Source organism: Cynoglossus semilaevis, chromosome 13 (genome assembly GCF_000523025.1).
Source record: "Cynoglossus semilaevis isolate Cse_v1.0 chromosome 13, Cse_v1.0, whole genome shotgun sequence".
NCBI lineage: Eukaryota > Metazoa > Chordata > Actinopteri > Pleuronectiformes > Cynoglossidae > Cynoglossus > Cynoglossus semilaevis.
In genome coordinates this window covers 283,563-296,480 of record NC_024319.1, presented here as the reverse complement: position 1 = coordinate 296,480, position 12,918 = coordinate 283,563, and the positions used below count along the sequence as shown (strand labels likewise).

The 12,918-nt window shown below is 47.8% G+C and overlaps 1 protein-coding gene and 1 long non-coding RNA gene across 4 annotated transcripts; one reads left to right on the top strand and one right to left on the bottom strand.

Moving 5' to 3' along the window:
* On the top strand, positions 1-10,426 carry pitpnc1b (phosphatidylinositol transfer protein cytoplasmic 1b). 3 transcript variants are annotated; one of them, XM_017037868.2, is made up of 10 exons: positions 1-107; positions 1,470-1,613; positions 4,184-4,272; positions 4,411-4,418; positions 4,511-4,582; positions 6,372-6,464; positions 6,912-7,067; positions 8,850-8,913; positions 9,087-9,173; positions 9,819-10,426. In XM_017037868.2, the coding sequence occupies exons 2-10, from the start codon at positions 1,486-1,488 to the stop codon at positions 9,980-9,982; spliced, it is 861 nt and encodes a 286-aa protein (XP_016893357.1). In that variant the 5' UTR covers positions 1-107; positions 1,470-1,485; the 3' UTR covers positions 9,983-10,426. The 3 variants fall into 3 exon arrangements, with proteins under 3 accessions (XP_016893357.1, XP_024917091.1, XP_008320858.1); XM_025061323.1 differs by lacking the exon at positions 4,511-4,582 and adding an exon at positions 5,095-5,166 and having other exon boundaries at positions 7-107; positions 1,465-1,613; XM_008322636.2 differs by having other exon boundaries at positions 7-107; positions 1,465-1,613.
* Positions 10,427-10,726: 300 nt separating this feature from the next.
* LOC112487905 (uncharacterized) lies at positions 10,727-11,545 on the bottom strand. Its single transcript, XR_003051447.1, has 2 exons — positions 11,440-11,545; positions 10,727-11,324 (listed from the first exon to the last, which is right to left on the bottom strand). It is a non-coding gene; the product is annotated as an uncharacterized LOC112487905 (long non-coding RNA).
* Positions 11,546-12,918: the final 1,373 nt, after the last annotated feature.

Below are 12,918 nucleotides of genomic sequence, written 5' to 3'. Positions count from 1 at the left end.
ACAGACAGAGGGACAGACAGAGGGACAGACAGAGGGACAGAGCTCACTCTCACAGCACCATGCTGATTAAAGAGTACCGTGTTTGTATGCCACTGACTGTAGACGAGGTAAGTGTGTTAGACTCACTGACACACACACACACACACACCCACTGACACACACACACACACACTGGACAGGTTTAGGGAGCGGTTGTGTTTGGAGGTCAGGTGCTGTAGGTTCTGGTGTTCTGGTGAGAACACCCAGACCTCTGTGTGTTCCACACACTCGGTAGCGTGCTACGTTAGCAACAGCAGCCTCGGCCAATCAGACGGAGCCAATGCACAGCACCTGGGCCGGCTGTTGTGTCTGAGTGCTCTTCATCTACAAACACAAACTGGTCAAACCGGTTAGAGCTTCGACAGAACCCGGTCAGACGATGGCACGTGACCTGAAGCTCCAACTGTTGCTGTGACAACAGCCAAAACAGAACTGAAGTGTCTGAGCAAATAGTCTTTCTGCTAACTTCTCATTTAAATCCATGCGCCCCCTACAGTATCTGAGGTGTCTCTACACAGCAGAGTACATGGTGTACCACTGGTACTGCAGTAACCGTACACCTGGGCAGGAATGTTCAGTATTGGGTTTCGCTGTGGGAAAAACTCAAGGCTGCAAATCAGGTGAAAATGAGTGGACAGACTCTGGTGGCTGAGAGTGGAACAGCACCTTCAGGAACCACTTGTAGAACCAAGTTCAAGAATGTAGGTGGACACAGGTCAGAACAACAGAACACAGTCTGAACAGGTGGAGAACAATCAACAGACAGACACCACAAAGAAAAAAAACATTCCGCAACATTACCGCCACCTTCAGGCTGGAGTGCGTCTGTGTGAGGGTAGGAAACCCCGTGTCATTCTGACTGTTGTATGTTCAACAGGTGACAGTGATGATGCAGTGCTCTACACAATGTCTCAGAGGGTGAACTCCAGCTGCCAAGATACCACTGAGCAAGGCACCGTCCCCACACACTGACTGTGGTGATGGGTTAAAGACAGAGGTCACATTTGGTTGTGTGCAGTGGTGCAGTGGTGCAGTGGAGCGCTGTCACAATGACAAGTAGTTCACTTTCCTTCCATTAATGTACACACAACCGTACATGTGGAGTCGGAATCAAAGTTACTGGGACTGTATGGTAATGATCAACGCAAAACTGTGAAACATTTCAACACGAGGGGCGAGGTCCAAACTCTGTCCATTAACCTTAAGGGAATCGACCCACACCATGGTTTATTTACCTGTCAATCGGTGCCGTTTCATAGAGGTGGGGGTATCTCTAAAGTTACACACTGTAGGTTTATTACCCCTCAGTTCCAGCGGGTGTGCTGTGTTTGTTGAAGCTGCTCCCTGATCACCTCCTCTCTCCTCTCTCCTCTCTCCTCTCTCCTCTCTCCTACTCCCTACACTCGGTCCCTCCTCCTCCTGCAGTACAGGATCGGGCAGCTGTACATGATCAGTAAGCACAGCTGTGAGCAGAGTGGAGGTGGAGAAGGGGTGGAGGTGGTGAAGAACGAACCCAGTGTTCACCCCCAGTATGGAGCGGGGCAGCTGACGGAGAAGAGAATTTACCTCAGCAGGTACGTGACGCTGCTGCTGCTGCTGCTGCTGCTGCTGCTGCTGCTGCTGCACCTGGAGTAAGTAGAGAGATCATTCACCACACTGGAACGTGGAACTGTTGAGGAACGTGGAACTGTTATGGCCAATCATTTCATGTCATAGTAGAACCAGTACTTTGAGTAAAAGTATTAAGCATTATTAAAGTATTAATGGAGTTGTGTAGCATTATATTTCAAGTATTTAATAAAAAATTATAATTTAGTGAAATATGCAACGTCTACATTCTACTGCAGTACGTACAGTGAAAACATGTTAACTCTGTATAATAATACTGTACCCAGTACTGTGTGACTGCAGTGTAGTGCAGGATCAGAGTACACAGATAAACCATCTTTATCTAATCCAGTGTTAGCCTCAGTCATTAGCCTAGCCCCACCTACAGCTCCAGATTATATATTCTGCCTCAGTCAGTAACAGCTTTCCACCACAGGGGGCGAGTCACTCAAACAGACGTTCTAATGACAGTAGACCACCAGTCATCCGGCTATAAATGGTCCAGGAAGCACTCAGGAGCTCAGTGCCTCACTCCCCCACTCCCCCACACCTCTACACTCCCCCACTCCCCCACTCTGAGGCTTTTTTTTTTAGGGATGCACCGAAATTAAAGTTCTTGACTGAAAAGATTCAGCCAGTTATTATCAGGAGCAGGTCATTCATGGCTCTGACTGTGAAACCAAGACACTGTGATTGAATAAAGTAATAATAAATGAATAATAGTCCAAATAATTCATTGTCAAATGTCGAGCAGAGAAATCAAAACAACTGATAGTCAGACAGGAAGTCAGAACAGAACAGCCTACTATTATTATTACTGTTTGAGGAACTCCCCGTCAGGATCTCACAGAACATATCAGACAACCAGGGTCCCCGCCCCTCATCTGGAACACTGCCCTCCTTCTCCATCTCCAAACAAGTTCTCCATATCCATCGCGGCCTGGATCAGATCTCGTCTGTGCTGCTTTATTCCCTCATCCCAGTAATGATGTTTCTAACGTGGATCAATCTGGGGTCCGGTTCTTGAAGTGGTCTTAGTACTAACTCAGAGTTAGTTGACAGAGTTAGTTGGAGGGAACTCGGACTTTCTGGTTTCATGAAGATGACTAGACCGTGACGTGGATCAAACCTGCTCCGGAGCAGTTTTTAAGGTCCTTAGGTCTGAGTTAAGGAGTGAGTCAGTAATCAATATACAGGGCGTGGCCGTTTGTTGAGGAGTCTGTGACGTCACAGCTCAGTTGGTGAGAAGAAACTGACGTCAGGAGAGAATCCTGAGACCACGACTGGATATTTCAGAACTCCAAGAAAGTTTTTGTTCGAGTGTTTCCGTTTTTATTTGCAATTTATTTTAAAACTGAATTTGATTCTCAGCCCAGATTTCGTTTGTTAAACTCATCGTTACAATGTATTGAGCAAATACATCGTATTGCATGTCGTTTTTTACCAACATCGGTGGTGCTGAGACCGTATCGGAGGTAACGGTGTGTCGATGTGGGCGGAGCCTTGGTGTTGATCTCCAGCAGTGTTCGTGTTAGTTTGACGTTGGTCCGTCACTACAGCAACACGTCAGCGAAGAGACTGACGAACAAATACATCTGAACGTCATTGTCCTGACAGTCTACAGACCACAGCAGAATTATTCAGACACATGAAGAGACAACTGATCACACTGATCTATTATCTCCAGTAGGGGGCAGCAGTTATTCTTCCCTGTTTGTACTATATTTGTGTTTGTTGTTAATTTGCTGCCTCGTCCTCTTCATCCCTGTTGGATTAAACCTGGATTAAACCTAAAACCTGTCAGGTGTGTTGACACAGACACAGACATATGTTGATGATGTTACAGTGTATATACGTATAGTATATATATATATCTGTGATGAAGGAGGATCAATAACTCTCTCATCAATACTCACTCCTTCACTCTCTCTGTCATCTTTTCCGTCGTCCTCGGCTGTGACGCTGTTGTCCTTTTTATTTGACAGCGTGTCGTCATCGTTACAGTTCAACATCGTTACAGTTCAACAGTAAAAGGTGGAGGACGTGACGGGGTTGGTGCGATCTGTGCTCCACTGACGGAGCCTTCATATGAAGTCGGGCACGAGCGCCACTCAGACTGAACTCAGACTTCCCAGAATTCACTGTAATCCACTTTGGTGAAACCAGAAAGTCAGACTTGGACTCTCCGGCTTCAGGAAGCCAGAGCTGTGGAATTAACTCGGTGTTTCGTGAGCCAGCTTCAAGAAACGGAGCCCAGAATCGAACATGTGCTGACAGGAGTGGACTTTTCACCCCCCCTCACCCTCCTCCACTCCCTCCCTGTCAACATTAGACGTTTGTCAAACCTCTGTCCGTGAGTCTCTCTCAGATATATTGAAGTACGTCCACGGACATGTTGGTACTTTCAGATATGTCCGCGTTGGCCGCGTTTTTTGCTGGCGTCATCATAACTTCCTGTTTCGGCCATGTTGTGTTGGTGTTAAAAGGATTTCAGTGGCTGAATATTCATCCCTACCTTTTTTCTCGTCTCTCTCAGTAAACTTCCGTCCTGGGCAAAAGCCTTCGTTCCCTGGTTCTTCTATGTGACAGAAACCGCCTGGAACTTTTACCCATACACAATCACAGGTACTGTTGGACTGGGTACTGTTGGACTGGGTACTGTTGGACTGGGTACTGTTGTGTTTTTACTTTTAACAGTTTGTGTGTGTGTGTGTGTGTGTTGTCCCCCCCTCCCCAACATATTGGATGTGCCTGACACTGCAGAGTACTCTGTAAGTATTCCATCTCATACTGTACACAAACACAGTACAGTAGCACTGGTTCACGCCTCCCCCCCTCCCCCTTCCCCCTCTCCCTCTCACAGGTTTCATTTCTCCCCAAGTTCAGCGTCCGAATCGAGACCAGATTTGAGAACAACAAGGGCAATAACAACAACGTGAGTATGGGGGGGTGGGGTGGGATGGGGTGGGGGCAGTGGTTCACTTCCACAGTCAACACTGAAACAAACTGGAGCTGCAACAAACACAGGTGACATCATCAGATTCCATGTCACATACCCCCCCACCAAGTTGTTTGTGCCCCAACACTAAGAAACCCCTGAAGACCGGGGCGTGTGTTGTAGGAAACTGAAGACCTGGTCCAGAAACAAGACCTGACAAGTCAACGAGTCGAGGAGGAAAAATGTGGAGAATGTTGTTGTGCAGTTACTGCTGTTGGACTGGGTACTGTTGGACTGGGTACTGTTGTGTTTTTACTTTTAACAGTTTGTGTGTGTATGTGTGTGTGTGTGTGTGTGTGTGTGTGTTGTCCCCCCCTCCCCAACATATTGGATGTGCCTGACACTGCAGAGTACTCTGTAAGTATTCCATCTCATACTGTACACAAACACAGTACAGTAGCACTGGTTCACGCCTCCCCCCCTCCCCCTTCCCCCTCTCCCTCTCACAGGTTTCATTTCTCCCCAAGTTCAGCGTCCGAATCGAGACCAGATTTGAGAACAACAAGGGCAATAACAACAACGTGAGTATGGGGGGGTGGGGTGGGATGGGGTGGGGGCAGTGGTTCACTTCCACAGTCAACACTGAAACAAACTGGAGCTGCAACAAACACAGGTGACATCATCAGATTCCATGTCACATACCCCCCCACCAAGTTGTTTGTGCCCCAACACTAAGAAACCCCTGAAGACCGGGGCGTGTGTTGTAGGAAACTGAAGACCTGGTCCAGAAACAAGACCTGACAAGTCAACGAGTCGAGGAGGAAAAATGTGGAGAATGTTGTTGTGCAGTTACTGCTGTGTACTCTCTGACTGTATCTTTGTCTACTGTAGTTCAGGTGTACTCTCTGACTGTATCTTTGTCTACTGTAGTTCAGGTGTACTCTCTGACTGTATCTTTGTCTACTGTAGTTCAGGTGTACTCTCTGACTGTATCTTTGTCTACTGTAGTTCAGGTGTACTCTCTGACTGAATCTTTGTCTACTGTAGTTCAGGTGTACTCTCTGACTGTATCTTTGTCTACTGTAGTTCAGGTGTACTCTCTGACTGAATCTTTGTCTACTGTAGTTCAGGTGTACTCTCTGACTGTATCTTTGTCTACTGTAGTTCAGGTGTACTCTCTGACTGTATCTTTGTCTACTGTAGTTCAGGTCACGTTGCCGTCGTCGTCATCTTGTTGTTGTTGTTCTGGCTGTCTTGGGGGGGTTGAACATTTGGTCCATCTGTTGGGCTCAGAGGACACAGGGTTCCAGGTGTCATCGTACCTCCAGCTACTAGGAGGTCACCCCCCCCCCCATCCCCCACTGGACAAAGAGCACAGCGTTTGATCTAACAGCACATTTCTCTCTGTTGTCAACAAATAACCTCACTGTGGAATTATGGGAAAATGCTAAAAGTGCAGTGTGCACTCCTGCTGTTCAGGGAGTACACTCTGTACTCTGTACTCTGTACTCTGTACTCTGTACTCTGTACTCTCTGTCTCCCCACTCTTTTAATACCCCTCACACATCCTTGCCCCTCTGGTCTGCCTGTGTTCTGGGGTCTTTGCTCCAGTGTGGCCTCAGGGGTCAGAGGTCGGTGGGGGAGTTGGGGGGGTAGTTGACTTTGGTTCACTACACAGTCTACTTTTATCTTGCCATTAGGGTGTGTGAGAGTATTCACAGAGTACTCGAGTACAAGTTATGCTGTAGCGACCCCTGCTGGTTATATGTATTCTGTTTGGGTGTAGGTGTTCGGGGACACGCCCTCCCCAGCTCCCAGTGTGAGTTTCCTGGACATCCTCAGCGACCCCATCCCTGAAAAACACTACAAAGAAGTGGAGGTACGTGGCCCAAACTCAGGACGCTCAGACGTCAGTTCTACGATGTTCAGATCTAGGAGGAACTGGAACTGTTTACCACAGTGTGTGTGTGTGTGTGTGAGAGAGAGAGAGAGAGAGAGAGAGAATGTCAGGGTGTGTATTAGAACAGTGATAATCTGATAATCAGACAGTGCGCCTCCTTCTGTCCATGAGTTAAAATGATCTGATCTCTTCACAGTTCCACGTCACGTTCTATCAAAACCACAACGTTCTTTTATGGAACTCTGGTACCAGATGTTTAGTACTCTCTCTCTCTGATACACACATCACATCCGCTCTCGGTTGCCCTTCCTTTCCTCACACACTGTGTGAATACACACACACACACACACACACAGCTTCTGGTGAAAGCGCCTCATGGGGCTGACTCAGCTGGTAACATTGAAACCCTCTGTTTGCTTTGTGCAGGACTTGAGTCGCTGGCAGTCCAGAAGAACGGGCCGAGGCCCCCTGCAGGAGGGCTGGAGAGACACCCAGGAGCCCATCATGTGCTCCTACAAGAGGGTGCAGTGCAGTTTTGAAGTGTACGGCTTCCAGAGCAGAACTGAGGAGTTCATACACAAGGTGAGGAAGACCATTGTAGCTGTAGTACACACCGATACTCACTGATACACACCGATACACACTGATGCACACCGATACACACCGATACACACCGATACACACCGATACTCACTGATACCCACCGATACACACCGATACTCACCGATACACACCGATACTCACTGATACCCACCGATACACACCGATACCCACCGATACTCACCGATACACACCGATACTCACTGATACACACTGATACACACCGATACTCACTGATACTCACTGATACACACCGATACACACTGATGCACACCGATACACACCGATACACACCGATACACACTGATACACACTGATACACACCGATACACACCGATACTCACTGATACCCACCGATACACACCGATACCCACCGATACTCACCGATACACACCGATACTCACTGATACCCACCGATACACACCGATACTCACTGATACCCACCGATACACACCGATACTCACCGATACACACCGATACACACTGATACACACTGATACACACTGATACACACTGATACACACCGATACTCACCGATACTCACTGATACACACCGATACTCACCGATACACACCGATACTCACCGATACACACCGATACTCACTGATACCCACCGATACACACCGATACTCACTGATACCCACCGATACACACCGATACCCACCGATACTCACCGATACACACCGATACTCACTGATACACACCGATACTCACCGATACTCACTGATACACACCGATACACACTGATACACACCGATACTCACTGATACTCACTGATACACACCGATACTCACCGATACTCACTGATACACACCGATACTCACCGATACTCACTGATACACACCGATACTCACCGATACTCACTGATACACACCGATACACACCGATACACACCGATACTCACTGATACCCACCGATACACACCGATACCCACCGATACTCACCGATACACACCGATACTCACTGATACACACCGATACTCACTGATACACACCGCTACACAGTAGAACAATTAGAAGTAAAGGAGAAAGTGTTACTTCTCCACAAACTACAGACTGGTAATGGTACTGGTACTGAGTACTGAGTACTGAGTACTGAGTACTGAAGGATCGTTACATTTTCAAAATCAAACATCTTTTAGACTCTGTTCTATTTGGACCAGAGTCTGAGTGACATTTTTCACCGTGTCCCACTGTGGCCCGGTACCAAATGACCTATGGGCTGGTACTGGTCTGCGAACCGGGGGTTTGGGGAACCCTGATCTATACAGTCTTCCATTTAAATCCTGCCCCTCAAGGGGAACTGTTTTGCTGATGTGGCCCCCAGTGAAAATGAGTTTGACCCCCCCCCCCCCGAACAGAGAGTGAGGATCACAGGCCGAACTCCGTCACCTGATGAGCACTGAGACGCCACACGATTGGTCAAAGCAACTAAAGCCAAGTGAATGAATCAAAGTCTGCACTGCAGCAACATTACATCTCCTCTCTCTCTCTGCTCCCTGCTCGCTCGTCCTCTCTTGCTGTTCTGATTTTCTTCCTTCTTCTGACATCATAGCCTTCGTGCCGACCTCCAGTTTTCATTGGCTGTTGGCGGCGCCTGTCTGCATATGGGTCGGTTATTATCGACCTAGACTAGACTAGATCATACTAGAGCAGCAGTGTTCCAGCTGTGAATCATGGGTAACAGCTGACCTCAGCTGCTGGTCTGGACCTGGTACATGTTCGCAGTATTTCTAGTAATGCAGTATGTTTGTGTATTTTTCAGAACATCCGAGACATTCTCCTGGTGGGTCACAGACAGGCAGTGGCCTGGATGGATGAGTGGCACGGTGGGTCAGAACCACTGCACCACCGTACACCACAGACTAGCAGTAATCCTGCAAACTTTACTGCATTATTTTCAGCCTGTTCAGATAAATATTTCATACTCCACGGTAGCCCGTAGACTGTGGACCACATGGTCGTCTGTAGACTGTTGACCACCTGCTCATCTGGCCCACAGGGCTGACCATGGAGGAGGTGAGGGAGTACGAACGGACCATGACAGAGAAGACCAACAGCAAAGTCAAATCCAGCCAGAGCAGCACAGGTGAGACAGCACTGGGGGGGGGGTATCTAAGTATTATCTGTGAGTATTATCTGTGAGTGTTATCTGTGAGTATTATCTGTGAGTATTATCTGAGTATTCTCTGAGTATTCTCTGTGAGTATTATCTATGGGTATTGCTCACAAAACACAAAAACCTCCTCCCCTCTTCCTGCATGTATGACGATCAAATCTGCAGTCATTGATCAATCCACTGCAGCTCACTGCACTGCTGCGACCCCTAGGGGTTGAACCCTGCTACTGCGCCTGTGACTGCACAGATCAAGGCAGAGTTCATCTATTCAAATGGAAGTCATTCAGTGGAGAGACTTAGATACAGGTCCTGAGGTCACAGGTCATGAGGTCACAGTGATGAGGTCACAGGTCTTACAGTAGGTGTGCTGACATGAATTTCCTTGGTGTGGGATAAAGTCTTGTCTTATGAATTAGGAACACATTCACCCCCCCCCCCCCCCCCCCCCCCCCCCCCTGTCTTTAATGTTAATGTTAATGTTTTGTGTTCTCATGACATGAGTTACATTTGTTTCTTCCAACCAATCAGAAAAGGAGGAGAACCTATATCATTACCCACACACCCACCTCTCTATGTATTGATACATCCATTGATTTTTGAATGGATCTGTTCCAGGACCACCACCCGCCCCTCGTCCTGCGTTCTCTCGCTCCATCTCAGTGACAGATGAGCGTTCCCTTCACAAAATGGGATTGAAGACGGTGTCCATGTCCGACCTTCCAACTCCAACCACCGCTGCACCACAGAGTCCCATGCGCCTCAACTCCACCCCAGAATGACCACGCACATGCACATATGCAGCCAAGTCAGGTTATGTCACATGGTCACAAAGAGCTTCTCACTTAGATCTGTCCTGCTGCCAACATAAGGCTGGGCCGCTGCTTAGCTTAGCAATTAGCCACCCTTGAAAAAACAGCCTCACCTGCAGGCAATTTTACAACTTTTAAGGGGAGGAGGTCTGCAAAGAATTCCTCCAGGTCAGGTTTAATTTCTCAGCTGAAATCCCAACAACAACCTGATGGCGGTGCTGACTCTGAGAGGAAGGAAAGCCTCTTTGTCTGAGACCAGGAGCTCCACGTGACCTTCACCTCCCCGTGACCTTCACCTCCCCCCAGTGGGTCTTCATGGAGAACATTCTCTCTGTTCTCGTCCCGTTGGAGCAACTAACTAAAGAGTAGCAGATGTTCTTCCTTTAATGGACCAGGTGGAGACCACGGACCACGGAGTGAGGTGGCAGTGGGGGTAACTAACACAGGATGGTGTCTCACTGCGGTGTTTAAAGTCAACATTTACTTGGGATGCACTGAATATGACCCTAAAGACTGGTGTGGTCAACACCAGAACTGATCCACAGTTGACCTCAGTGACCTTTGTGTTTTGATGACCAGTCGGCCTGGACATTATCACTGAATGGACACAGAAATGGAGTCTGGTTTAACATGGGATTTAGAAGTTGATTTGATTTGATGTTCATTGATGGAATGTGATAAAGACATATTTTCCTCATTTTTTCATTTCATTTGAAACATTCATATTAATTTATTCAATCTCCTTGGTTTGATTGAGGTCCAGTTCACAGTCAGTCATCAATGACCTGGTACCGATGAGAACTGACTCAATCTTTTCGTTCAGTTTTCAGTTTTGGTTCATCCCAAACATTTACCTTTTCTAAAATAAAAAAGGCTCTGATTGTCTTCACGCTGTTCTTTTTAAAGAAAGATAAATATTTCAGTTAAGAATACTTTTATACTTTTATACTAAAAGTACTCTCTGAGGTGAAGGGTAAATTGACAAGTTCAAGGGAGGGTGGTGGAGATGGGGGAGGTGAGGCTACAGACGGGTGAGGCAAACAACAGCAACATCTTTGATGTCCAGAACATGTCCTTCAGTGGACCACCTCTGACCTCTGACCTCTGTCCAAACCTGGTTAGCCACACGGAGCTAGTTTTGTTTGAGTGAATGTTAGTGTGTTGAAGGAAGTGGAAGAAAAGCACAGGTCACTCTGGGGTCAGAGGTCATACCTCCACCTGGCCCTGGGTCAGATAGGCCCTGAGCTGCTGGGCCGCGTTGGCGATCTTCCTCTGGTGTCCCAGCAGGTTGACGCCCAGATGCTGGACATCACTGAGGGACAGAGTCAGGGTTTCAGCTCAAACCTTTACATTTAGCTTCTACTCATCCCTGAAGTTGTACTGTAGTACTACTTCATGGTACACTGTCAGTACTTCTCTGCACTCACTCCATGGTCAGGTGGCTGACTCGGTCCAACGAGTCCAGGTGGGCCCGGTCAAAGTCCTCCTGGTACCGCTCCATCCTCAGAGCCTTCAGCCACTCACTCACCNGGGGGGAGGGTGGTTCAATGCTATTGATCTGCTGTAATTATCACCACAGCCAATAGGTCAGACCAGTGTATGGACAGGGGCAGTGAGGCGTTAGCAGATGATATGGGCCAGAACCAAACTTCATAAGTGATGTACGTCCAACTGCAGGAAGACTGTCTGTCCACTGGTGTCACTGTTTCTCTCTGATGAGTTCAAATCAATAAAAACTATTTTCCTCAGCGTGTCCTGATATCTGCACAGATTACTGCACACCATGTCAGCCATGTTGGATTTGTGTTGTGTGTTCATGTGTTCAACAGACACGGCTGTGAGCTGGTCACGTGAGCACGTCTGTCATCACCGCGTCACTGTACCGTCACCCACAGACTAAGGACGCCCTCTGACCCACAGGCTGGCTGCGGTGCCTGCTACGTCACATGGCTAGCATTAGCACAGTCATTAGGGCGTCTTTTATCAATACAAATCAAAGACAGCGTTTGTTATTAGCTTCCTGACATTTATCACATACAAGTCAAATATATGTACACGCTCACCGAGGAGCAGCAGGAGGCTGATGTGGAAGAGCTCAACACTGCCTCGAGTGTTAACAAGTGCAGCAGCAGAGGGAGCGCAAACTACATTAACATCATCTGATCTCATTCCATTCAACTCTCCAATTAAATGGCTTCCTCTCATTATTGTCATATTGTCTACACCCACCCCCAAATCCTTGGTTTGATACACATACACACACCACTCCACACACACACACACACACTTTCAAGAATTTCCCCCGATGGCCCTTTCTTGAGTTCCTCTTTATCCATGTTTCTTCATTCCTCTAGAGGGCGTCTGAGGAAGATGTAGTGTGTTCATTACATGGATGTTAGATGTTCCCCATGGTCCACTACCATCGATCCTGACCCCACAGATCTAAATCTTCCTGCTTATCCCAGTTTGCCCATCAGACCACAGTCTACAGACCACAGTCTACAGACCACAGTCTACAGTCGGTCTGTGACCAGTGGCTGTGTATGAAGTACAACAGGAAGAAAAGCATCTTGAAATGTTCTACAGACCAACCACGATGACCACCACGATGACCACCACGTGTCATCCAGGAGCTCCAACAGTCAGGAACACCCCAACACATTAGGTCTACATCAGACAGGACGTAGAACCAAAGTATGTTTGAGACACATTCAACCCAGTCCTCACTGTAAAGACAAACTGACGTGTGTCTCCTGAATGACTGCAGTGGGAGACGGGGGAGACAGGTGTCAGCGGGGGAGGGTCTGGTCAGTGACAGTGAGAGGTTAGTCAACAAGCAGACTGGAGCAGAAGCGTCCTCTCAGTTCCCTCAGCTGTCACTTTGTCTCTGACTCATGTAACCATGA